The 27,186-nt window shown below is 40.3% G+C and overlaps 1 protein-coding gene across 1 annotated transcript in view; it reads right to left on the reverse strand.

Moving 5' to 3' along the window:
- COG5 (component of oligomeric golgi complex 5) overlaps positions 1–27,186 on the reverse strand; it is a 175,274-nt gene that overhangs the window by 1,951 nt on the left and 146,137 nt on the right. The window contains exons 15-21 of the mRNA XM_066182886.1: positions 20,157–20,267; positions 18,734–18,796; positions 17,826–17,929; positions 16,255–16,492; positions 7,914–7,990; positions 7,302–7,428; positions 6,655–6,734 (exon numbers count right to left, since the gene is read on the reverse strand). Of these exons, the coding sequence (XP_066038983.1) occupies positions 6,655–6,734; positions 7,302–7,428; positions 7,914–7,990; positions 16,255–16,492; positions 17,826–17,929; positions 18,734–18,796; positions 20,157–20,267 (800 nt within the window). The remainder of the gene's footprint in view (positions 1–6,654; positions 6,735–7,301; positions 7,429–7,913; positions 7,991–16,254; positions 16,493–17,825; positions 17,930–18,733; positions 18,797–20,156; positions 20,268–27,186) is intronic.

Here is a 27,186-nt window from a genome sequence, read left to right on the forward strand (position 1 = left end):
ACACAGAGCAACCGCAAAGTTGTGCCTATAAATACACACCCACTGCTGTAGGATGGTGGGCTGTGCAGACAGAGCTGTGTTTATGTTTGCTGCTCCTTCCAACAAACAAGCCTTTGGCAGAACCCTGCGTTCCTGCACGAAGAGTTCACGGATTCAAAGGCAGTGCTGCTCCCTGGTACGTGCCTGCTGGCAGCTGGCAGCAGTAGGCTGTGAATCAGGCAAGGCTTAAGGAAAGCAAAAGTACTGAAGAGTGATACTCAGCCCATGTTTCACACACAAAGGTTTCTCCTGGCATAAGATGGTAAGAGAGGATCAGCCAAGATCCCTGTGTGATGCTGCAGCCCTGGGAAGCCTCAGATGAGCCCACCAAACCTGACAAACCGGAGGAGATGGTAGGAAGATGGAGGGTCACAATACACTTGGGTGCCTGTGAGTAAAGCTGCTGCTTGTAGTCATTGGCTCTTCCTCAATGACTCGAACCCATCTGTGTCAGCGCATCGCTGGGAACTTCCAGCAAAGTTCATTTATCAGCAAGTGGAAGATGCTCCTGAGGCCAAGAGCCTGAGCTCAGTTTGCTGGAGAGATGAGTCTGGGTTCCGAGAGGTCAATGACAGCTATGGCAGCCCGGCCCCCGGAGCTGCTCCTGCTCCTGCCAGCTCTTCCCATCCCCAGCAACGCCGGCACTGATCCGTCAGCCTCACTGCCACAGCGCACCAGGAGGAGCTGGCTGTCCCCACGTGCAGTCCCTGCTAATGGAGTTTGACAGGGAGAGAGTGAAGCGTGCAACCAAAGAACCTGAGGCAGTTTCCCTTCTGAGCACAGGATGGAAATGAAACAGCACAGCACGAGGTGATTCCTACCACAGCTCCTAATGTCCCTATGCAGCATCCAGGCTTCACAGTCCCTCTCGGCTGAAGCCCAGGACATTTTGTCCAGGGGGAGACAAAAGAAGGATGGACTGGATTACTGAAGAGTTGAGATGCTTCAGAAAAATAAAGTTACCGAACACAGAAAGAGTTCCTCATGTTGGCCTTGGTGCACTTGAGAGCTCTTCAATTTTGATAACTTACTCGTGAGCTACTGCTGAGGGCTCCCCACCAAGTACAAATACACTGTAAGGAATCGCTTTGAATTTTTTGCACAGCAACAAACCACAACAGAGAAGCAATCCCTTGTTACAGCCAGAAAGACAGGGAAAGCATATTTATGTTATCTAGCTAAAGTAAAGCTGACTTTTTGCACCTGGTCAGCTCCCAGAAAACCTTCAGCCTGCTTCTTCCCAATGGTCCCTGGGGAGCAGCACAGGGTCTACAGGGAAAGAGGCAACTAAAACACTGCTTGCTGCAGCCACAAAGTTCTTTGGGTGCAGCTCACTTCATTCCCAGCAAAGACCATCAGCATCATGGACTGTGGAGAGATAAGGCACATCCCGAGGTTTATTTTAAATCCCAAGATTTAGAGAGAAAAAGTGAGACTGGGGGAATGGGACAGCAGAAAATTGTGGGGTTTTTATATAAACTGGCCTCTTGTAGCAATAAGGGACCAGTGCATCATGAGCAGACTGAGCAGCAGGTGAGAGATGCAGGCAGGGAAGGCTCAAGGATGACATCAAGGATACCATCCTGATGAGTGGAGATGCTTCAGAAGAGTCAGAAATGTCTCACATTTCCCTTCAGGTCAGCACTCAAGTGCTCTGGTCAGCAGTAATTGTTAAGACATGTTAGATGTTTGTTAGCTGCTACAAAGAATTGTCCCTTGTATTAAAAGGACAGTTGAGAAACTCCTCTGAGTTTTCTTACTGTAACTGCCATTCATCTTGCTAAATCTCTCCCCTTCCACTCAGTAGTATCCCTGTCTTTTCCTTTCTATATACTCCTCGAAGTTTGCAGGGCTCAAATAGTTTTTTGAAGTCATCAAAAGCTGAAAATAGAAAAAAACCATATTGACCTGCTTAACTTAGAAAGCTCTAACACCTCTTGGTGAAGTTGTGGGTTGGCATCATTATACAGATGGTAACACTACTATCCCTTAACTGACTTATCTACTTGCTTTGAAAAAGCCCTTGAAAAAGATTACAGAGATAACCAGATAGATGAAAGAGAGAAGCTTTACCCTAAAAGCAGCACCCAAAACCACTCAATGTGAGCCCTTGATAATCCTTTGCCAGACTGTTATTCCCATCAGATCAAACAGGATGGAATGAGATTTAGGCTATGCCAAGTGCCATACAGCACTATTACTGTCCTACTGTCACACCTTCTAGCAGCTTTTCTTTTTTCCTTTTCTCCTGCCCCAAAAGAATCCGATTTAACTCACAAAACCAACTCCAGCAGAGGCAGCTAAAAGGAGTTTTGCAGGTTCCTTCTGCTGCAATTGCTCTTTTACTGTGGCTTTGCTTGCATTGTTTCAAAGAGATGGCTTTGTTAACACTTGAAATGCAGAATTTTCCATGACATTTTGGTAAACTTCAGCAGTTCTAGCTCAAATGAGCTTTTGTAAGCTCTGCTGGCAGTACAGGGCTCAATTCAAATGCACCAGTTTACCATTAAAATCTTGTCTTTAGAAACACGGGCTCAACTCCTGTTGAGGACACTGTAAAAACACCAGTGCCAAAGCAGTTGTGGAAAAATAAACAGCGCTATGGGTGAAAGCAGTATCATCAAATCTCCAGCACAGAGGAGATCACAGCTGTTGTCATATAAAAAGATGTAATATAGTTATATTATTATTGTTTAAGATGGAAGAAACCCTGTTTATGTGATACACAAAACATACTCTTGAAGGGAATAGACTAAATAATGCCCTAAATTCAGCATCTTCTAGTCTAACAAAGGACATAAAACCTGTTCAGCAATCTGTTTCTATTTTAAAAGACAAGCTATGGTATACATTACAAATATTGTTTGTAAAAGAGAGTTATGGAAGGAGGGTTGGTGGGATGTTCTGCATATATTAATGCTTCATTAAAAATGCCATAAGAAGTAAGGAAAAAAAGAAAAAAGACCTAAGTTTAAGATGCCCTCCCACATAAGGAAAAGGATTTTAAAGCACTTATTAAATTACTTCACTTGCATGAGCAAAACCATGAGCTTTCTTGGAAATCAGGACAAGTTGATTATATAAGACCCTGATAGTTCTTCTTTAAAATGTTATTTCAACCCATGAAGATTTATACCCAGAGTTAAAAGGAAGAAAAAAAGTATGATTTGGGTTGTGGTTCTTAAGGATCTTAAGGTGTATCACTTACAATTATTCTAATTAGTTAATTTTATATGGAATTGTGAATCCTAGCACTACCCTCCTGGGCTCTGCCTTTGGTCAGAGGGAGTCAGATTTACATCATAAGCTTCAGAAGAGGCAGGGATCATCTTTCTGCTCAGTAGTGGGACTGCACCCTGTGCACTCCTGTCCCCATCAATCTGCAGGGCAGCTGGAGCACGCTGGGGCCAGACTTTTCTTTAGTATTTTGGCAAAAGTCTGTTTGCTCTGCAAACTTTAGGGCAAAGCAGAAAAGGGACAACCTGCTGTGTAAGAGCACATCTGTGTGACACCAGGTCTATTTATTCCAGTGCTATAAAAATTACTGTAAACCCGAACAGTAAAACCTCCAACAGCATCACCTGCAGGACAGCAGAGGAGCAGGACACATCTCCGGTTATTCCAGACTGCCTAATGAAGAGATCAAAGGGCCCGTGCGCTGACAGAGACCCGCAGTGCCAGGCGGGGTTTGTGACTGGCCGGCGGTGCTCAGCGCCCCTCTGGCTGCGCTAGTTCCCCTGGAGCACGGGCAGCGCTGGCCCCGCCGCTCCCGGCAAAGCTGCCGGCTCCGTGCCCAGCCAGAGTGAACCCAACGCGCAGATGGGGCGTTCACGGTGCTCCCCGAGCTACCATTTGTCCCTGCCCCGGGCAGGTGAGGGGTCAGAGCAACTCCCCAGCTCAGGACAGCAGCTTGTTATGGAAATGAACCCTTCACTGGGCCAGGCTTTCAACTCTGCTTCAGCAAGGGTGAGCTTGAATAAGGGGAGTTAACAGACACACTTGGTAAAGCTAAGAATTTGGCCCTTGGGTGGACGAACTGTCCCTCAGGCTGGCTCAAATCCTGTCATGTCTAATAGGGTTTCTTTCATGGATGAAAAGTTGAGTTTTCAAGTTTAATTTAAAAAGAAAAAGAAAAGAATTGCCCATGCCACTTAAACAAGTGCTCCTTTCAACACAATCCCTACTCAGCGAGGACACCTGCAGCAGGGTCATCTCACCTAACTTTAAACGTCTGCAGGGCAGCTGGCTGCCTGAGAGAGCTCCTGTGTCACAGCCCACACTCCATTCACTGAACAGAGAAAATGGGAGCTTTCAGGACACAATGCAACTGACCTATTTTAGGTACCTGCTTCAGGACGAGATGAATCAGCCCCAGCAGCGCCTGTTTCTCTCTGTTGACTACAAAGGGAGTCTGGCAAATATACCTCTGGCCAGGTAAATACCACTCCTCGAGGTGAATACAAGCAGAAATGCATGCACAAAAATGCTCAGAATGGGACTAATTCATACTATTCACACCACATTGCAAGCAAAGCATTTAAGACCGACAGAGCGGAAGAAGCACTCCAATTAGCTTTAATATGAAGCTAGAAGGATCCTGGTAACACAAGGAAATTAATATCTAGGCAGCAGGTCCCTAGAGTAATTGCACAGTTGTTACAAAGGGAAGTTGCAGAAAATTACCATTTGCAAGGTTACAGCAAACAAAAAGATAGCATCTTAAAGTGGGCCAGTGCAGGGATCTGAAGGCTCCAAACATCCAGAGTCCAAGTCGCACAGCTGAAACACTACAGGTGGAAAAAGCTTAAAGAGGGTGACTGATAGAAGAGCAAGATGCCTGCAGTTCAGCTTAGGTTCATATGAGAAACAAAAAGAGCAGGCTCAGAAATGTTCCAATGGAGTATGAAAGAAAATATGAGTGATTCATGGTCATACTAGTGACTGATGTTTGCTTGCCTTACATATGGATAGCCAGCCATGCAAAATGAATAAAGGATTCAATGAAATGACTGAAAAGAAAACTTAAGTATTCCAGCTTCACTGCTTGGTCTAATGGATGACCCTGTCTCAGCCTAAAAGCCTCATCCCAAGGTTTGCTCCTTAATACCTCTGTGGTGAGAACAATTTATCAGTGTCTTAACATGACCACCAGCGAGCACATTAACTGAATCAGTCTGGATGAAATTTAATTGCAGACAAAGACAAAAATGTGTTTTAGTTTAAGGATGGCATTTTCAAACTTGGGAAAATGAATTGAAGAGAACAAAATCCCACCAGTTCTCAAATGATTTGCATTCTTGGCTTTCCCTTCTCTATCTGAGATTCAACACTGCCAGTGTTGCTAGTACTATCAGGACAGAAATTACAATCAAAATATTCATAGTTGATTACATATACAGCTCTGTCAGCCCTGTAACTATCACCTATGCCCCTGCAATTCAGTGTCATGGCTTGAGATACAAGAAAAGCTTTGTAGACAAACTAGACTAATCACAAGTGTGATTTTCAAAAAATACACATACGAAGAGACATAGTTTGTATTTTAATGTTTCAGAAATAAATCCTCGTAACATCTACTGGTGATCAACTAGTGTCTCCTTAACTGGCCTGATCACTACATGGGGCTGTGTGGCGCTATCAGCTTCAAGAAGTGTAAATATTTATAGCAGACTTCTCTTGGCTGCTTTAGAAGTGTGGACAGAAAACAGTTGACTTTCTGAGGCACAAATACTGTTGGCTAGAATGTAAAAGTCAGCTTTTATCACTCCAGCAAAAGCTGGCAACATCCACGCATGGCAGTTCAAGGCAGAGCTGGCTCCCAGGCCAGATGGAGCCCAGTGCAGCTATGTGTGACTTCCCCAGGTCACTGGTGTGGGGGACACCAAGGTCACTGAGATTATGGCTGGAAAATTTAGGGCTTTAGGAGCCAAATGATCATCTGAGTCTTGAATCCTGAGGATCCCCAGGTTGCTTTTGCCCTGTTCATACAAATCTGCTCTCTCTAACATACTTAAAACTTTGCTTGATTTGAAAAACAAGACTCTTCGTAACTTTTCCTAACATCTGAAGATGAAAAATAATATTTAGCTATGGAAGTAGTTTACCCTAGCAAGATTTCAAAAATCTGATGTAATTATTACTTTCTAAAGATCATGGGCTGATTTCCTGAAGAATAACATTCCAGGTGTGTAACAAGGGTCTTCCATCTTTAGATTTCCACTTACATTTATGCTGGTTAAGCTTTCAGAGCTTCTCTTCCCTATACAGATGACAGGACAGCTGCAGCCTTGACTTTCCAGCAGTTAAGAGAGAGAAACAGTTTGCAAAAATTCCTTATTAATGTCCACCACCATTGTGCATAGCTTACTTCCTTTACAAGAGGATTATGTGCTCCTTCCAAAGGCACTGGAGAGTTTGAGTACAGGGGGGTGGAGGGGAGAGTTCAGTTTCTATTTCTGCCACTTTGCAACTCATCCCATGAGTGGAGAGAAGGTAATGGTATTTATGATACATCTCCTGAGGCACATTTTTTTTTACTTTGCAAGAGTCCTAGTGTGCAGATAAGTTACTGCTCCATTATCACAAATGTAGAATAGAAAGAAGCACAAATTTTACCGTATGAGAGCAAGCCTGTCTTTTTCAGATGGATGATCATCGAGCCACTGGGAGTAGCGGGCAATGGACCACTCAGCCCTCTGGTACAGAGAAACACAAACACCAATTACACAAAATGCAAAAAAGGAAACAGACACACCAATTTCAGAATCAAAGACAACATAAATGAAAGCCACATGAGGCTCTCAACACTGCAGTGATGCAGAATGAGTTAAGAAATCAAAGACAATTAACAGGAATAGCCCAGTATGTTATTTGGGAGCTCAGAGGTCATCTCCTACATCAGCTCTTGCCCCATTTCTGACAAGGTTTTTATCTAGATTTCCTGCATCTTACAAGAGAAGGATCCAGGCAATTTGCAGTCTGGGGAAAGATCTGCAACTTCTATTATGAGCTGACAGAATAGTAAAGAATAATTGAGAGTCTATTTAATATCAGGTTATCATATCACTACTATTAATGAATGAATGAATGAATCAATTAATTTAGTAAATCAATTACCATAATACCTTTGCCACAATAAAAACAAAACCAAAAAGTTAGATAAAATATGTACTTGAATAATTTTTAACTAAAACAGCTAGGACAAACTACAATGATCATTTCACCTTAGGACATCTGAAAATAAAAGATGTTGATCTTATTACCTGGAAGGGTGATTTTAGCTCTGGTGGTGCTCTTGTAAATAAAAACTGAAGAATAATGCTGAATGGAATAACCTCTCCCAGAGCTGGGCTACTGGCAATATGCTCACTGGTCTGGAACAGCAGTGGTCTGGAAAAATGTAACAATATACTCGTGAAATGAAGAAAAAGCTTATCTTATGCATTAGAAAAGTGCCTCTATGTGGTGACAATATTGCGTTAGGATAGAATCATCGAGTTTTTTACCACTACTCTGCATCTTGGGTTTCCAACACAGGTCCAGTTTGCAAAAATTTACAGCAGTTGCCTGTCATAATTAAACAACACAGGACTGTAAATTTTATATTTCAGTGAAAACATTTAAGGTAACTATAGAACTCGCTGTCATACAGAAGATGTACTGAAAGCAACACAAAAAAGTACAATTTGGCCAACATTTGCATGACAAAGATTGTTAAATCATAGTTATACTCTGCATAAAATTTAAAAGAACTTTAATCTATTTCTAATTTGCAGGTGGGTGTTGCCAAAAACGCTCTCAGTTCAATCAGAACTAACACGAGGTAATAAATCAGTTTTGAAATACAGTTTAGTCATACTGTGACTGCAACTCACCTGAATGACCTCAGCTGTCTGTAAGATTTTCCTAAGTCAGAGACTCGCCGGCACAGCGGTGCGACTGCTAACTCCATCTACAACAGCAAACAGTTCAATCTGAATTAGATTCTCCCAAAATGTAATACCTGGTATTGAAGTGGCCCATCTTTAAGCAATAATCCAAACTTGCAGACTAAGTTGGTGACTTCTCTCTGGTGGCTGAATTAAGACAAGAAGCTGTCTTTTCCTTTCGTACTATGTTGCCCAAGCCAAGACTTCTGCCTTATTCTTGGCAACACAATAAGCATTTCATGACAAATGATAGAGACAGTCTGTGCATAACAACAGAAGGGGCCTCATAAGCTTTCTGAGACTAAAGCTTTGCTTCTTGCAGCAGTCTTATTTTGTTGTTGATGAGTTTCCTAATGAAGCACTTATGTCAATACCGCAAAAATCCGACCGCAGCCTGAGAAGAAAGCAAATCTAGGCAGGTCTCCACAAACCACTGCAGACATATTTCAGCTAGGCACCCTTTCCCTTGGTGAAGGACAAGGCTAAAATGATTCTTTCCTGAACAGCAGGCCCCAAATTTTGGGGTACAAAACCTATATAGATTAGATAGAAGGCAGCTGTGACCTGCTGCCAAAGGGTCATATGGAATCATGGTCAAAAGAGTAAGAGCATTATTTTCATACATATTTTCATACTGTTGGATTTCTGAATTAGAGCAGCCATCTTTAAAAACAAACAAGTTTAAAACACTTTCTGTTGTTGAAGCATGGGAGTTCTGCTTTTTTGAAGAAGAGCCAGGCTCCACTTGGGTTTTTACATCTAAACTCTGTCACAGGCTCTTCATTAACAGTGAGGACACAGAAGTGAAAGAACAATTTTCCTTCTGGATCCTAGACTGAACGTGAACATTACACAGCAAAATTTCAGTTAATGTGCACACCAATACAAACACCACCACTTAAAAAACCCCTCAGATAATTTTACTGAGACATGGATTAAGTCTTTATTTTTTGCATTCCCAGAAGTGTCAGTCAAAGGAGGGATCAAGCTTTATTCTGTTTTTTTAAATCCCCGACTTGAAAGACTATTCAGACTTTGATTTACCCATAATGCACAATTAAACTAAGTTCCAAAGGATGACAGCTAAAATAAGTAAGAAGATCAAAACCACCATGCAATGAGTTTCCCTTGTAAGTAGTATTGCTTGAACGAGTTTCAAAGTCTTTGTGATATGACACTATTTACAGTGAAATCTTTAATACTATTATATTATTATTTCCAGCCGCAGCATTTCCTCAGACAGAGATGGCTTCTGGGCCACCAGCTTCACCAAGAGCCCATAGCTATGCTGGGATTCCAGCATAAACAAGAAACATGGCACAGTGAACCATGATGCCATAGTTCATCTAAACCCAGAAGAACTTAAATTAGTGATGCGAATCAAAGCCATATACTTCAGGCATCCCTCTTTAAAAGCAAGTGGCAGAGTAGGAGTAATTTCATCTGCTTCTCAACATCTACAGGTTCTCTTCAAAGGCAGTGGAGAGAAACAGCCGCTCTTGGGGAGGCGATGCACCTTTCCCCAAGATGGAGACCTAAAATAGGTCAGGTGGATAATGTTTGTGGGAGTAAACCCCTACATGACACTCTGGCAAAGCTGGGAAAGCCACAGGGCCCAACCCAAGGATCTTGGCTTCCCCTGCAGACCAGAAGAAGTGGGTAGGTCTGGAAAATAATGGGGAACACCTCACAGAGCTTTCCTATGGGCAGTGCACAGCCACTGCCTGAGCCCGGGACCTCGGAGGACATGCCCACATCCTAGACTTTCAGGCCACTTGAAATCTGCATTTTATGCACATTTCACTCAAGGGAGAAGAAAGTGAATAAAAATCCAGGATGTGGAAATATGGAAATAAGGTTCCAGACCTGAGTAACAGCCTGGCTTCCTCTTGCCTGCTGCCCTTTTTGGTCCCCAGATCTTTAGGCTTTGAAATGGCTGCTCTCTACACCCTGAAGATGAGGTCACCTCTCCTGCATGCAGGTGGGAGGTCAATGTCCCTGTGGCTCAGGAGCCACCAGCTGCTGTGCTGAATCTTCTGGCACGAGGGAGGGGATGCACCCAGGAAAGGCAGGCTCTGCAGGGAACTGCTGCAGAGGGAGGTGCTCCAACTCCAAGCTGCAATGAAGCTTACAGCAAGTTCAGCATGTTCTTCCCCGAGGGCCCCATGAGCACAGGTGGGAGCCAAGAGGCTGGTCTGCCACACAGGATCAGGAGCAAGCAACCAAAAAGTGGAGCTAAGAATGCTTTGCTGCATCATGATACAAGAACTTTACAGATCCTGAAAAACAAATGGGAGCAAGACTCTTATTTCTCCAGAGCTTTGTTTCAGGCGTCAGTATTAGCTGGGAGCAGCTGGAAGCAACTGATATCCTGCAGGAGACGGTGTCCCAGCTCTGGTGGGAGCTGTGGGCTTGTAGCTCACAAGGGAGAGACTGGGGAGCAGATAATTCCTTTAGGTCCTTTAGAGACTTTGGTAACAGGCAACAAACTGCCAGTCTGACTTGCGGAAACAGAGATGCATGGATCAAACAGTACTCATGAGGGGGAAGAAATAACAGCATAGCAAAATATAATTTTGCTTAATAAGTTTTAAAAGATTGTTTTGCTCCTGGAACATAATATGAAGTAATGAGACCTTAAGCGAAGCTTTCTACAGCTTAACCAATTCCTTATTAAAACAAATTTAAATGAATTCTCTTGAATGTGTTTTGTAGTTTCCATAAATTAAAATTTTTAGTCTTAAGTACTAAGGAAGAAAAATTACTTTGGAAAATTCTATTACTTCATCTTCAACCTTTATTTACTGTAGGAAATTATTAGAATTGCTAGAACTAGATAGATTTAATGGCAGCAGATGGTGGATTCGTGAAGTAATAGCTGCCAAAGAAAAATATTGTTTTTAAGCTTTGCAGCATACTATACTATCTCACATTGACTCATGAAGAGTGGGAATGAGCGAAAACTAATGTGGTAAAAATGTACATAAACCACAGAAACTCTTTTTTCAAAATTTACAGTACTAGTCTTTGTGCTACAACCCAATCTCTCTCCAATAAAAAAGTATAATTCACATAATAACCAAGATTGTTTTCTTTGCTTGAATTTTAGGTGTTTATCTGAGCCCAGTGACACAGTAGGATGCTACAGCACCCTTCTGCTGTCACAATCATTTCTGAGGCCACTGAGAGGGGTTTAGTGTCTCTGCTGAGCACTGTGCCAGCCCAGGAGCAAGTGCTGGGGAGGCACCATTCAGCTGGAACAGCTGCTGTTTTTAAGGTGCTGGAATTGGGCAGAGAATGGAGCGTGCATCACTTCTTGGTTGTGTTACCTGTCATCACCTGAAACGGCATCAACTGTTGATTCACACAGCGAGTTTATACTGTAGCAGCCTTTGCTGTGATCCACAGCTATAGTTTCAAAGCCTGTCACTGAGCTCTTACATCAGGGGATGCTTTTGGCTGTTGGCAGCCAGTATTTGTATCCTGTGTGCAAGGCCTTTCACTCAGTCATGTCCTGTGGACTTTATATATAAAAGGGTAAGTAGTATTTTCTGTTTCTTTTCCAAATTTCCCTTCCAAACTGCAAATTTGAAAATTCAAACATTCAGGTTAAATTCAGTGATAAATCAGGTGTTCAAGCAGTAATTTGCAAACAAAGAGGCTTGATGTGATATAGTCATTAACAAAGAATCCAAGGGGAACACTAGAAGATGAATGTGCTTGCCAAAAAGCAAGCAGCAGATAGAACAGAAGAAGGCCTAATGACTTGTTTCTTCTAACTTTGTTCAAAACCCATTGCTTTTCCACGATTTATTCATGTTAGTTTGCTATGCTTCGCAGGACACAGTGGCAGGTTCCTGCCCAACATATGCTTCTTCTCAATGGTTCATGCTTTCTAAGCCCAAAAAGGCCATATTATCTTTTCTTCACATATGACTCTGCCATAGCCCATGGCTAGGTGGTCAATTATCTGTTGAACTATTCACTGGCTGGGCATATTGAAAAAAATACATCACATGCCTGGCTTCTCTAATTGGATTATGTTCAGCAACCCAAGGGTGAAGTTAACCCGAAGTCTAGATACAGATAATGCATATATATTGAAAAGTGCTTTAAAAAAACCTATAGTGAAGTTATTGTTTAGTGCCTATTGTGGTATTTTCAAGATCTCTCATCACTTAAACAGCTGCTTTTTCAGCTGGAAAATCTTAACATTAAATTTTTAGCAATTACATTTCCTCCTGGCCAAGATGAATTCCAAGTTTTTAAATGTTACCTCAAAATGCTTTTTTCTAGCCATTCACCAGGACAGACTGCTTTAACAAGCAAGGGAGCAGAAGAGCTGAACTATTATATGAAAGAAGCTGGCCTTGAAGGGATGTACAATTTGATTTCTCCCCAGTGCAGCACTTCTAAAATTGATGTTGATGTTTAAGTAAATCCTTCAGCTGTAACACCTCTAAAATAACACATATCAGCAAATAATTCCCTCTTTCCAGGAAGACAATTAGCACTAAACATTAAATGTATTTTAGCTTTAGTAGTTTCTGTCTTTATTACTACAACTGTGATTACAGCATCCTGCTGCTCTCACGTCTCGGTAAGAAACTAGAAGGGAAATTTTTTGGGAAAAAATATAAAAAGCACTTTTATACTTGTATCATCATGTTTGATCAAATGAGCAAATCTGACTATATTTTAAAAAATCCAAAGGCCTAATATTCTTGTGCTTTTTTAAATGCCACATATTGAATCGGGAAACCAGATTCTGACCATAGGCCAGCCAGCAGATAGGAACAGCTCTTCTACACTAGAATTTAGCACTGTAAACATTTTTCTAGGAAAATTCAATAAAACCCAAGTATTTTGCAGTTATTTTTTGAGAAAGACTTGAAGAATTGGTGGCAGCATTAACTGTACCCCATCAAAACTGTCTGAACACAGTACTGAACAATGCCCAAAATCCCAACCATAAATCATGCCTAAATAAGAAATACAGGAAAGCATATAGGGAAGAGTATTAACTCAAACAGAGGAATAAAAATAGTTCACTCTTTGCCGCATTGTCCAGCACTTCCATCGGGTTTTAGGAAGGCCTGAACTACAAGCCACAGTTCCAAATTGTGTCTAAGTGCTGTAACAACTCTGAATACCAAGCAAGTGAAAAGATCCTCTGGAGAAGAACTTGCACTCCCCAGAAACAGAAGTGTTGAAAAGCATCAGGGATTGCTAGCTTGCTTGCCTCCAGGAAAACAATTTTTTTCAGCCTGACAAGTACTGAATTAAAAAGTGAAATTTGGTATTAAATACGTGAATATTGAATTATGGGCACCTTGAAAATACAAAACCAAATAAAACAAGCTGATTCGGGAGTATACAGGAGTGAACTGAAAAGTAATCAGCCTGTAGACTGGAAACGTTTCAAATGAGACTCCCAAGGAACTGTGGCACTGCACTTGATAACAACCATGCAGTGCTGTGCACTTTTCCTAGGGCTTGCAATGTTCCTGCGTTCCTGTAAGCACTGATTTATATGAAATCACATTAATGATATTCAGGCATCTTTCAAACCTATCAGAGCTCTGCTTACAGGTGCCACAGTAGCACACACCTAGTCTCACTGCTGAAAAATCTGAAATGCACAGGACGGCCAAATGCGATACTGACACTGCACACGGGGTAAGACACAGAATTCAACAGCAGTACAGAGCTACAGCAGTAATTCCTAATGTAAAAGTAGCTGAGCCTCACTCCAGAATATTGGATATTATGCACCTCAGCAAACCCAGTTCTGAATGAAGAGAACTTGAAATCCGTTTTCTCCCTTTTGTGTGGACACCTGTTGTTTTGAGGCAACTTATCAGTAAAACACGTTTTCAGTGCAAAAATTTTCAAATCAGACTCTCAGCCAAAGCTGTTCTTGCTGAATATAAGGCAGCTGTAACTCTGTGAGTGCCCTGAAAGAATATGAAGAAGCATGAGACACCCAAAATCTGATGCAATCCGAGATTATTTGATTCATTGCATGTGTGTTTATAATAAGAACTCAAATTAATCAAAGCTTCTGGACAGATTTCTGCCCAGGTCTTTTGGTGCAAGCAACCCTGAAATACCAGAATGGGTTTTAGACCTCAAAAGTCAGTTCTGAGCAGAAACATGTAACCCTTTTTTGCATAGAGAACATTAAAAATTACTGTACAAGACAGAACATGAGTAAAAACAGTTTATAAACAAACCTACTCCTACGCACAATATCTTTCCAGGCAGGTTGTTTCCTTTGGGTTTGGCTTTAGTCCAACAATGCAGTGCCTTTCTGGGACTGAAAAAAACCCCTGCCCACAGCACTTACAGCCATTTGGAAAAATTTATCCATCTCATCAAGCCAGCAGCCCAGCTAAATACCTGCTCCCTGCCCTCCACAGCCAAAAGCAGTAGCAACCTCTCCTAGTCCTCAGTAGGATTAAAGCTGCATTTACACCAGAACTCCTGGCTGGGTCAGAGCAACAACCACCTTCCTGGCAGGCTCCCAGGAGCTGGCATCATGGGCACGTACACAAAATCCACCAGATTTTTGGGAGGAGCATGCACGTCCCAGAAAACATGGATATGAGGCAATGTCCACTTAGAAAATGTTTCAGTCCTTTCTCTTCTATCCTGAACAAGAGGATACAGTGTCCAGGCCATTCTGGACACTACAGCCCCTGTGCAGCCCGGGACACCCAGAGGAGCTCTGTGCAGAGATGCTCAAAGGCACAGAGTGAGTGCTGAGTTGGCTCCATGCAGCTGGTTGGACACGGATTTCTTGTCTTAAGCCCATTTTTACACAAGCCAAGAATACAGTGCAATGTGAAGAAAAGAAAAATACAAGTCCCCAGATGCAGCAACAGTTGAAGGCAGGAGACAGGAATATATTCAAACCCTTTTTTTTTGATTCTGTGGTATGAAAGAAATCAGAATATTTATCCCTACACAGTTGTCCATTCAGGAGTTATACTCAGCACAGTGGGGAGGACCATGCAAATTCCTCTACACTCTAAGAAAACTTACCTTCATTTTTCACTTAAAAGGCAGTCCATGTCAGAATGGGAAAAATCAGTGTTTAAAAAATTATAAACAAGTTATATTTTTAGATTATAACAGGTGCTTAGATCAGATGCTTTTACAGTACAATCAGGTGAAAAATATTTTCCAAATTTATATGACTTTAGTTAAAATTAGCATAAATTACAAAAATTATCTCTATTCCTTCCACAGGAAGAGTCAAGTGTCCTTTTTTTGCTTCCAATTTTATGCCATTGTCTTCAAAATAGAGAAGAGAATGGAACCTCCTCGCTAAAAGCAATTGAAAACTTCCCCTTCATTTCTGTGGTTAAGGGCTGATTTGCTATTTTTGAGTAATGAATAAAAAAATTTTACTCAGGAGTAACTCACAGGCAAATGATACAAAGCAGCCACAAGAAGGAGTGGAGGTGGCAGCAATTCCTCTCTCCCTGCCTTCCTCTCCTACCTGTAACCTACCAGTCAAAAGCAGCACTCAGAATGCAGGCAGCTGGTGTGGATAATAATAAATGGCAGCCTCAGACTGATCTGTGGATGCCTGATTCTTTGCCGTGTTAGCCATACAGTGGTACTGCTGACAAATTAAATGCTAATATAGTAGGTAACACAGACAGGTAGTGGATATGAATATGGCAATTTCTTTTGTGGTTTATTCCAGCATGGGAGTTAGGTAAAGCTGAGAGGCAGGACAGTCAATTGGGTCATGAAGAGAATCCCACAAGACAACTGCCCCTCTGTTTCCAATTGGGCAGCTCTTCCCCAGGATATTGATACTTCTTTAGCTTGTCTCCTTCACTGCAAAGCAGCTGTTAGCCATTAACCATGGTGGGCACTCTGATATATAGAGTGATTAAGGAAGTGACACACCATATTCCATTAGAAGAGAGAGAAAGAAAGAAGTGAATGAATGGTGGCAAATGACGGATGTGCCAAAGAGGTCAGCCAAGTGGGACAACATGCCACGATGCAGCTGAATTTAAATGCAACAATCACCTGGACAGGAAGCTGTCAGACCTCCCTGAATGTGCCTTACAGTGATGAGGGATCTTCAACTACTTCCTGGATGCACTTCTCAGGATCCAGTGTCTTATCAGAGCAGGTGTTTAGACCTGGAATGCACCAGTCTCTACAACTGCCTGTTTACACTTTGATGGGGACAAAAGCATTGATACTTTTCAGTGAAATCTGGGAAATCACACTAAAAAGCAGAGATCGGTATTGAGGGTACCTGTGCAAAATCTGCTGCCAGGCGCATCTTCCCACCTTCGCCCAGGGGCCTTATTAGACTGGCATTGCGAATGAAAAGTTCAATTGCTCTTTGAGCCATGGCTTCAGTGTTATCAAAGACAAAGTCAAAACACTCAAAATGTCTGAAGTAGTCACTCATGACTCTTGCTATAAAACCCTGAAGCTCTTTCATGTAGAGAGAACAAGGGACATCTGGTTTTCCTGAGCCGGATAATGACCTGAAAAAAAACAAGAAGAAATAGGGGCAGCTAAATTCATCTTTAAAACACAACCAAAATCTATTGGATTCTTTTAAATTTTTTCCTACGCCACCAAGTCATGGCATGAATTGTAGTCTCATTTCCACTCAGAATATGGGGCGTGTAGCTCTCTCTGAAACTATAGTCAAAAGAAATCTCTTTCTCAGCCATGCTTATGAAGAATTAAAAGATGAAACAAGAAATAACATGATAAAGGGAAACGCCCAATTCCTACCCAACTTGCAGAACCTCCTTCAATTTGGAACCTACACCTGAAATTCAGATCCTAAATTTGAATGTCCCAGTTGTCGATTTGAAACTCTAATGGTGGATCATAAAATATAAACATATGTCACAGGGTTACTAATTTAGCCTGTCAATCCCAAACCTGTTCTCTGTATGGAATTAGTCTCCTAGATTCCTCCAAACCCAGAATTACAAAGTCAGGATCACAGAAGCAGCACAGAAGCCCCTGGACACAAACCAATCCTCTTTCTCTTTCTTTGACTGACAATCAGGTAAAAGAGCTCTTCCAAATTTAGAACACACAGGCTATCTAACAAAACTTAGCCTTTGGCTGGAAACTATTTACCCACATAGAGAGGTATTGTGCAACTGGTGCCAAAAGAGGGTAAGGGTAAAATACTGTTTAAAAAAAAGTCAAAAGGAAAATTCAAAACATCTCTGAAAAGATACTATTTTCAGTGAATTTTAAAGACAGAAAACAGGACAACTGATAATGATACGAGCAATGTCAGAACAGACATGACAACCAAAATAAAATTTAGGAAGAAAGTTTCAGTTATATATCAGACTCGAGATCTTGGCACATAAAGAATCCTGGAAATTTTAATGAAAATGCTATGGGAAAATAGCGTAACATACTGAACCTGAGATTTATTTTTTTTAAAAAAAGTTAATTTTAACTATTACATCAGAGGCTATATGCTTTGAGAAACAGGAATACTGACAGTTCTGAAGACTGTCCAAAAAAACACATTTTGAAAGCAAAAGGGCTTTTTTAAGCACAAAAATGGCCTCTTGTCAGCTTTCTTTTTTTATTTGAAATGAGTTTTACTCAACAGATATGAATAAATAAAGGGGGAGGGAAGGAAGACAGATGCTACCTGATTAATTTGTTTCAACAGATAGGTGTAATTCTGCTTCCTGTGTTCATTAACCATAAAGCATCGCCTTCCTCTCAACAAACAAGCACTCTTGCTTCAAGGACATTGTGGCAATAACAATCTATTACACACATGCAGGACATCTTACTAGAGCAATGGTAAATTTAAAAGATATTTCTAGTTACCCAGAAAAATCTTCCTGGTGCATAGTGATGATAATAGCTTCCACTGAATCTCCTACAGAGTTCAGTAGCGGCTGAACAGCACTACCCATTAGATCATGGACTGCCTAAAATAGAATAAGAAAAAGGCAGAAGTAAGGAAACAAAAACTAGAAGCATTTGCATTTTGACACTTCAAAAATACCCTAGGAAACAGTTCATTTTTTCAGTGCTTTTTATTATTCTGCATTAGAAAATGCTAAATAGGAGAACCAAACCTAAAGATAACATTTCTCTTTAAGTGATTTTACCAGTATAGTACAGAAATAAAGCTGCTGCTTGCAGCTTCTGCATAAAGCCTTCCTTTGAAAAGGTGCACAGCAATTTGGCATTCCTGGTTTGTACATGTACATGTTTTGGTGCACACCTGGCTCAGTTGTTCATTCCCCAGACACAAGCTGCCCTTCATTCCCCTGCACACAACCCCTCCCAGGTCAGTGCCCAGCAGGATGGACTTGGAGAGCTGTCATCCACAGAGGCTGCACCGCCATCCACATCCCCCTCCAGGAAAGTACCAGGTCACATAAAAATTATAATTTGTTTATCTGTCGGGGGAGGAAGGGGGTGATGAAGGATCCAGCTACTGCTGTGTGAATGCTGCAGAGAAAGACATTTATTTACACAGTCAGATGACATCGACGTTCTGACCGTTATGAGAATATTCTGAATAGAAGCACAACTCAAGCAGTGATTTGGCACAGGTAACACGTATGTAGCTGCAGATACAATAAATTAGAAATGTCAGAATATTTGTATACCTGTTACTAAATACACTGATGCAAAAGAATATTTGGGAAATAAGTGCCCATTTAAAGTGTAACAAATAAAGTCAAGCTCAGCCCTATCCCTGAAGCGTATGGACATACAATTACCTTTAAGGCAGTTGTGACTGTTTGCTCAGCAGCTGCTGGAAATGAGCTCTGACTGGTAATAACCTAAAAATTGGAAAGTAATTGTTAATAGTTAGCATTCAACAAATTATTAGAATCCATAATATTCAGCATCAGTTAAAAACATACTGAGTTATCCTTAGTAATGAGTGTTTACATAGCTACAGATAACTATCAAGTGTGCTTTATACAGACAGAATTTTCAATGCATCAGTGTCAGTCCTTTGCTCTCAGATTTCCTATGGACTCTGCTTCTGCCTTGGCAAAGAAATGACTCAATGGAGTTAAGCTGAAATTTAGCTGAGGGGCTAAGAGAATCAGAATAAAAATAACTAGTGTATTCTCTCACTGCTAAGTATAGAATTCATGGAGAACCATACAAGCAGCTCTGTGGCAAATATTCGAAGGAATGGTTGTTCTTTCCCAGTATTATGACTATTAAAACACTACATGTTAAATAGCTGTTTACGTACAGCTAAAACAATATTAAAATTGAGAGTCAAGGCATGATCTGAAGGACTATTCTACCAATTTCCTTACAGTCTTGAATGTGCTACGCAATAGTATTTTCAAGCCAGATAAGTACTGAACTCCAAGACTGAATCATATCAGTCTCCCTCCAACACTAAGACACATGAGGTTCATTACTAAGTACATCAGAGAAAGCAGACTAAAAAGCTGATCTACCATCTGTTTGCCAAATCCAAGGAAATTTTATAGGCTTTTTAGCATTTGTTAAAATTCTTTGAACATATCCAGAGTCAGGAGCACTCATGATATTTTTTTCTAATCAGGCTAGGATCTAAATACGATTAACTGCAACTACCAGTATATCTGTTTCGTTTACTTTACAAAGACTATGTAACAACCGGCATCACTAAACCAGTAAATTTGAATTATTCATAACTGTGCTTAGTCCTAAAAAATTTCCAGGCTAGACTTTAGTCACAGTAATAATGTATGGAGATATTTGTGAGGTATTTATTTCCCTCCCCTTTTCAGTTTAGCCACAATTGTGGGAAAGCTTTGAAGGTCTTCTGAAAAAATAAGCTTGGGTTGAAGCAGATGCAGCGAGGGGGCTATCATGCTGATTAGTACAAAAACAGATAAGAAAAAAAAAAAGAAGAGTTCAGTTGTTCATGCTCAGAAAGTAACAGCTGTCAGATGTGATTATTCTCTATAAACATATCTTTATTCTTCTAATATTGACAATTTGTCATACAGTGGTGCTTACAAGGGCCAGCCCAGTCTCAGAGAGCTGTACAAATGCACAGCAAGGTGCAGCTCTTAACACAAAATTGGGCTGTATTTGTCAAGGGTTCTCATCTGCTAAACAGAGCATATGCACTGAATATAGCAAGAAGGTAACATTATGGGAAGAAGGAAAAGGCCAAAAGAAGCCTACCTTCAGAACAGCCTGGTGCAGTTTGTACAGAGAATTAACCACAGCCACGTTCCTCCTCTGGCCCTCTGTCAGTGGCCCAATCACCTGGCTGGCGTCTCCTTGAGTAGACAGCTGCAGTGATCACAGAAATTGTTGGTACCAACTCTTTAAACGGTGCATCTCCCCAAACTAAACTCGGACCACAGCAGAAAGCCACAGGCCCTCACTACCCAATGCTCTTCCATTTCACTCCTGTCTTGATTCATAGAATTTCCATCTTCAGATTAAACAGACTGAACAACAGCAACAGGAACCTTGTGAGACTCTCAGCTCACAAACCACAGCACTGAGACCCAGAGTTCCCAGAGATACCTATTCCCAGCAAAACTTCAACTTTGTAATTTAGGAGTTATGTGAAATCACCTGCCTGAGGAAGCCAAATAAACTACCAGCAACTTTTCTCTATGAGCAGTGTAGACTTTTCTCTACACCCTCAGTCTGCTTTTTCAAATAGATGGCTTAGAGCTTTGTATATATTAGAGGCTTATAAGTCAACAGAAAAATAGAACTACAAGGACCAAAACTGCTAGACCTATCATTAAAGACTTTTATTTATGAATCTTTCAGCAAAAATCAAAGAAATATTTCTACATATTCAAACTGCACAAAGCATGCATTTTTTATTATTACGACAAATCTAAGTTCCAGAATTATACATAAATAGTCATTAACTACGGAACAGTCTGGTAAGGATACCACAGCATATATTTGTAATTTAAAATATAATAAACTGCAATTGGTAAACAAACAAAAATTTTCTTATGCACTCAAAGCTGCAGAAATACAAAGAACTGACAAGTGGTGATGTGAATTCTAGAAGTACATCTAAACACTAAGGCAAGAATACCTATTAATAGAAGGCTTTCCTGAGATACAATTACCCAACTAGTTATGTATGTTTCAGGATACAAAATTATCCTCCAGGAAATCCCTGAAGATGTCTAGCTCCAAAAGTCTCTCAGTAAAAATACATTCAGTGCACTGAGCAAATGGTAAAGAAGCTTTCATGGAGCGTGTCTTACACAGTTGAAGGTCCTACAGAAAGCTCCTAAACTAAAACTGACCATACAGTAGTAATTGTTCAAGAACAAAAGAAACAAATAAATGTGAAATTTTTCAACTTATGAGAAACAGAGAATCTCTACTACTGAATGACTATTCCCATAGGTTCCACACAGCATGAAGACAGACAACATACAAGCACACTTATCTAGTATTTTCCAGCATTGCTAATGATGAAGTTTTAGAGAGGTTTTTGCAAGCACCCAGGAACTCTGATTTATTCATAGCACTGTGCTGACAATATCAGTTCATTTCTCTTTCTTCAAATTTAGGGATTATTTCATCATAAATAGGTTTCTGAGGCCTTTGCAGAAGTAGAGATCTTTTCTAATGTACCTTCAATTATTTGACATCAAAATGTATCTTTAAACTGGTTGACAAACATATTGTTGTGTCAGCATTTTCCTGCCTCCCTGATGAGAACAGCCATGTGAGCCACAACATCCCTGTTTCCTTCTAGATACTCTTATTTCACGGACCTGACTGTTTTTTAGAATTCTGCTTCTTACATTTACAGCTTCACAGATTAGTAACAAAACAGCTGTGCAAAGAAAGACCCTGTCCACTCTGCTGACCACCCTCCCAAACACAAGTACCTTCTTCTCCATGCTTTTTAAAGTACTGTACAGACTAATTTATATTTTTGCACACTTACAACTATTAAACATAAAAGATACTATTAAACCAGTAAAATTTTTCATCCCAGTTACTTAAATTTCAGTTTCTTAGAGTTGTAAAGGTTTCATAATTTCTTAGACACTGGACTCTTATCTCTTCTGCTGATGAAAAAGCTTAATTGGTAAGTAAAACCTTTAATGAGTACAAACATAACCCTTCTGCAATAAGAAGAAATTCTTGCAGTCAGAAATAGTGCACAACAGCTTCATAAGCAAAATTTGAAAGTACCTTAAAAACAACTAATCTTTGTAACTGTTTACCATAATAAATTTCCTTTCACTAATCCACTTGAACTTTGACAATTAGATGTGCTGATCCCTTGTACACCCTAAAACCTCTGGTCTAAAGCAAAGAGGGCTGAAAAACTAGACTCTTGTCACTAGCAGCTGGAACTGGGCAGCCCAGGGCTCTCTAGGACCATTTCTCCTGAAGGTGTGCCATGGGAACACCTGGCACCTACGTGGGCAGGTGTGTCCTACCATTTACAGAAGTCTTTCTTGCTGTCATCACAATGATTTCTCTGACTTTGCCTCAAGGCAAGAAAGTTCTGCACTCTGTCCAGTTTGGTTCATGTACACACACTGTGTCACTGGCAAGAGTCCGGATTTCAGACAGTTTATCATTGTTCCAGTATTCTAATGCCCCAGACTGAATTCTTGACACCCCTTATATCTATCATACAATCATACATCCACTTAGGAAAAATGTCATCACTGTGTCTCCCTGGTTCCCAGAAACCAGGCTTTTGGCCCTTCTACTGTAGACAAAAACCACCCCCCAGTTTCTTTTCCAACATATCGGGTTTTATCAACAATTTGCATTTGTCACTCTCTTTTATACAGAAAGGACATTGCAAGTTCTGTGCTAGACACAGGTTATGCATTTAAACCCAGGGGTAACGTAAATCTTCCTCTGTTATCTGGCCACTGGGGACTGCGTTGTGTAAATAGGTTAACTCAAATAAGTGTGAAGCCCGTGCATGCCTGCTCAGGCTGTCTGAAAGACACAGTCCACAGGCCTTCTTTTTTATGAGGGCACTGGAGAAAAAATCAGATGCTTTTTTAATCAGTCAGATATATCCTGAAATGCAGAAGGCCAGGAAGGGTGAATTATGCTCAGCAGAAACAGGGGGAACAGAAGGGGTGACTTCATCCCAAATCAGAATCTATTCTGGGAAACAAGTAAAAGACCAAGTGCAGCTGAAGGCCAGATCCCATCTCCAGGGAGCTGCCAGTCACCCTGGGAGTTAGTCTGGTTTAAGCCTGCTAGCTGAAAACAAAGGAAAACGATGTTGAAGCCAGACCTGAATGACAGCAACAAGAAGGACTGAAATTGTTCCACATTACTGTATCTGCCTGAAGTATAGCAATCGATTTCTCACCTCTTCACTTCAGTTGGTTAAACCGTTTCTGCTTTTACCTCAAGCCTGTCTACTATTTGCAGTAATTCCATGGGCAGTAGCACGGGCACCCATTCCTCAGCAAGCATCAATTCTACAACAGGTGACGTGTCAGTGTGAGCTCCCTTTACCAACAGGAGCTATGAGCACACTGCCAGCATGGGATGCTGGTGAGGAACAGTGAGGTAGAGAGGTGTTCTACCAGGAAATATTAGCCAGGACTGTTGTATCATGCATCCAGGCACTGGGACAAAGGCTGGGATTCGTGGTGCCCTAAAAAATGTGAATGTGAGCTTCTGTCCCACGCAGCATTTAAAAACAGAAAGGGCAGCTGTTAAACTGAAGTGAGAAACAAACACTGCGAGATAGTGCCTTTCTGACATATATATGAGTGTCTTCTCTAAAGTGGGAGGTTGCAGGTTCAATCCAGCAGCTGACTAGCTGGAGGAAGCTGCATAGAAGAATTTCAGCAGCTTTTAAATCTAATTCAACTGAATCTGAGACCTAAGCAGTAGACTGATACCAGGCAGCCTAGTGCACCAAAAGGACATTTGTAGAAGCCAATGCACAAAAAATGTGTCACAAAGAGGAACAAGGTGACTTTAGGTCATCTGACTTACTTAAGCCTGACATGGTCAAGAAGCTGTAAGCCATGACTGGCACTGTGCTCTTAACTGAATTCAGAAATCCTTCTGAAATATAGTTTCTTTTCGTTTGTATCCCTCTGTACACCTACATGTACACGTACACGTACCCCTCTGTACACTCCAGAGAGTGCAGGTGCCTCATCTTGGGTCAGTAAGCTGCCCAGTGCAGAAAATTTCAGGAAGGATTCACTTGACCATATGCAGGAAACCACGAAGCAGAGAAATAAGAACTTCCATTGAGTAATTCATCCAGGTTATTTTAAAACCCCTGTTTTGAGAAGAGAGTGCGTGTACCCTGTGTGCACCTATTTCCCTTCCCTAGCTATAAAGAGAATTTGAAGCAGTAGCACAGATCCCTAGTAGTCATGTCAGATGCATTCTCACCCTATAAATGTATTTGCACCCCTTTGCATAGACCTACTTTGGAAGTATGTCTTGGAAATAACCAGATCAAGTGTTCTGGATTTGACACTTTTCTGTGTTTGATGCCTAAGAACAGACATGAAATTTGACAGCATAGATTTGATCTCACATGTTGAGACATGTGCAATGATAAGATTGCTTTGGGATTAAATTCTTGTTTTCACCATGAAGCAATGAATGTAGAATTTAGATTAGGCCATGAACCAGATCATCAGTTCTCCCTTGGGTTATAAATAAATGCCAACTGAATTTGTCTTTTTCTTGTAGAAAAGCACAGACTATTGATACATCTTTTCCTGTAATTTTTTTAGTGCTTCAAAGTAACTAACACTCCCCTCTTTCAACAGGTGGCAGCTCAGAAGAGACACTGATTTGTGAGCTGCTTTGCTACTATTCCCTTCATAGACTAACTATCTTGTGAAAAACTTCAGTTTCACACTCAGCAACTACGATCTCCTGTGCATCCTTACTGACAGTTTTGGAAAGCTCCATTTATTTGATTTCTCTGAAACAGCCTCAGCAAAGCCATTTTCTTCAGAGCAGGAAACATCATCATAATTTAGGAGGATGGAGAAGATCCTAAAATAAGACTAAAGTAGGACTTCTCAACAAATCATTCAATCTTACTCCAGGATCACGAGACTAAAGAGTGTTTTGATAGCACAAACTGAACTTCAGTTGTCAGGCAGACATTTTCAACAATAAATGCATTCCTAATAGATGCAGCTGATGTTGCCATACCTCTGGCAGAAGGCAATCAATCCATCGGGTACTTGGCCTCCTGCCTGATCATAACAACTTATTATAAAGCACAGAATCCATTTAGAGAGTTTCTGAGTCAATAGGGCTTGGCCCTGGGATTTCTTCCATAAACTACAAATAAGTGGGATGATTTACTATTAGGTTTAATGTTTTCCATACTGCAAAAGGAACTTTTAACAATCTCTTTCCACCTAAAACCCACAAAAGTTTAGTAGAATAAATCTGCTGCTTTTTGTAAAAAAAGCACCGTTTAGCAGAAAAATACAGAAGAATCTGAACTCCGTTAGCTATTCCACTTAATGTATTAGCTACTTAGAGGATAATTTGCAAAAAGAAGAGTCATAATTTAGAGGTTCGAAGTGTAGGATTTGAATGAATGTGTCAGTGGAAATAAGGTCCTTGACTGATGAGGATAAATTAATATGAATGTTCTACTTTAAAAAAAAGCAAAACAAAAACTAAAATTTAAGAATAAATCATAAGTAAGAATTTATGTTCTTGGAGTGGCTTCTAATTTTGCAAAGAAGAAATATTTCAAGACATGAGGAAAGGAATAAGCTGTGAGCTCAGGCAATAATTTAAAATGTACATAATAACATGCATACTGCACCTTCAGGACATTCTTGTAGCTTCCAGAATAATTTTTTTAGCTTCCTTAGAAAAATGAAAGTTTAATATTCTAGAAATATAGAAAAGGAGGTATATGGTGAAGTAATTAAAAATCTTATAGAAAATATAATCATTATTTTGGAAAGAAAAATTTGAAGGGACTGTTACATCCGCGACCATCATCATGTTAACATCATGCTCATACTATTCATGCTAGAAGAAGCAGCAATCATTGAACCATTTCCTCAGGGGTATTTCTGCTGTGTTTTGGTTTTTCTTCCTTAATATTTTCAAAAGCCAAAGAAATGGAAGAAAAACAGCAAATGGTCTTTCTGTAACAGAAAAGACAGGATTTATCTCCAAGTCTTTGAATCATCTGAGAAGAAAAGCACTGTACAAGTAATCAAAAGTGAGTAATGGTTCATGGTGCTTAAATAATGAGCTGCTTTAAAACAACTGTTATATCAGAAAGCAATTATAAAACCAGTTCCTTTAAGGAATCTGAGAGAATCCTAAACCTGAAACGTTTTGAATAATTTCTCAACTACAGAAAATTATGTCCCTTCTATTATCCAGCCAGCCCAAGCCTGAAGAGGATTTCAAGGACAATGTGTGTTGATCCTGATACTTCTGACTGTAATGGTTTATTGCATTTTTCATGCTTGCCAAATTAATGACTGAATGATTAATCATATCTTATATGTAATCCCATTAGCTCCTGGTTTCAACCAGCTACTGAGAATGCCCCTCCAGAGGTGAAGAGCAGATAAAATCGTCCCCAAGACACATGAAAGACTCAACATGATAGGGTGATATTTACCTACACATTAAAAAAACCAATCGACTTATTTAATGGCCATCTGCCTTTTGTAGTATCAAGTCCAGCATTAACTGAGATTAGAATATTACCACCTCACACAAGTTTATAACTGAACTTTACATGGTCCAACTCTCACTAAAGCTGTTCCAAAATTGAAAAATTCCAAATCCTTTACCATATATATATATATATCTCAACATTTAACCAAATCCTTTTCTGAATCACAGAATTTAATTTGCTGAGAAATAACTTTGAGCTTACTATAACAAAATACTGTAAGGATTGTGCAATCATGTTCTTTTTCTACATGCTTGAAAAAGAACATACTAGACCTAAAGAAGTCTTTTAACCGATTTCCTAGCAAGGTAAAATGAATTACACCATACTCCCAAAATCAGACTTTTATGTTTGGATGATTTTTTCTGGAGTTTAGCCAGTAGATCTTAAAAAAAATTTTAAAAAATCACACATTTGTAATGTGAGTCACGATCTAACCAGCAAAAGACAACATGAGAAAAAAGAAAATCCTTCATTAAGTTATTTAATATAACTCTCCTCCAGATTTTTAATTCCAGTTTTAAAAGTTTAGAT

The sequence above is a fragment of the Chamaea fasciata genome, unplaced genomic scaffold (assembly GCF_029207755.1).
Source record: "Chamaea fasciata isolate MVZ Bird 193981 ecotype frontalis unplaced genomic scaffold, bChaFas1.0.hap1 SCAF_5, whole genome shotgun sequence".
Taxonomy (NCBI): domain Eukaryota; kingdom Metazoa; phylum Chordata; class Aves; order Passeriformes; family Sylviidae; genus Chamaea; species Chamaea fasciata.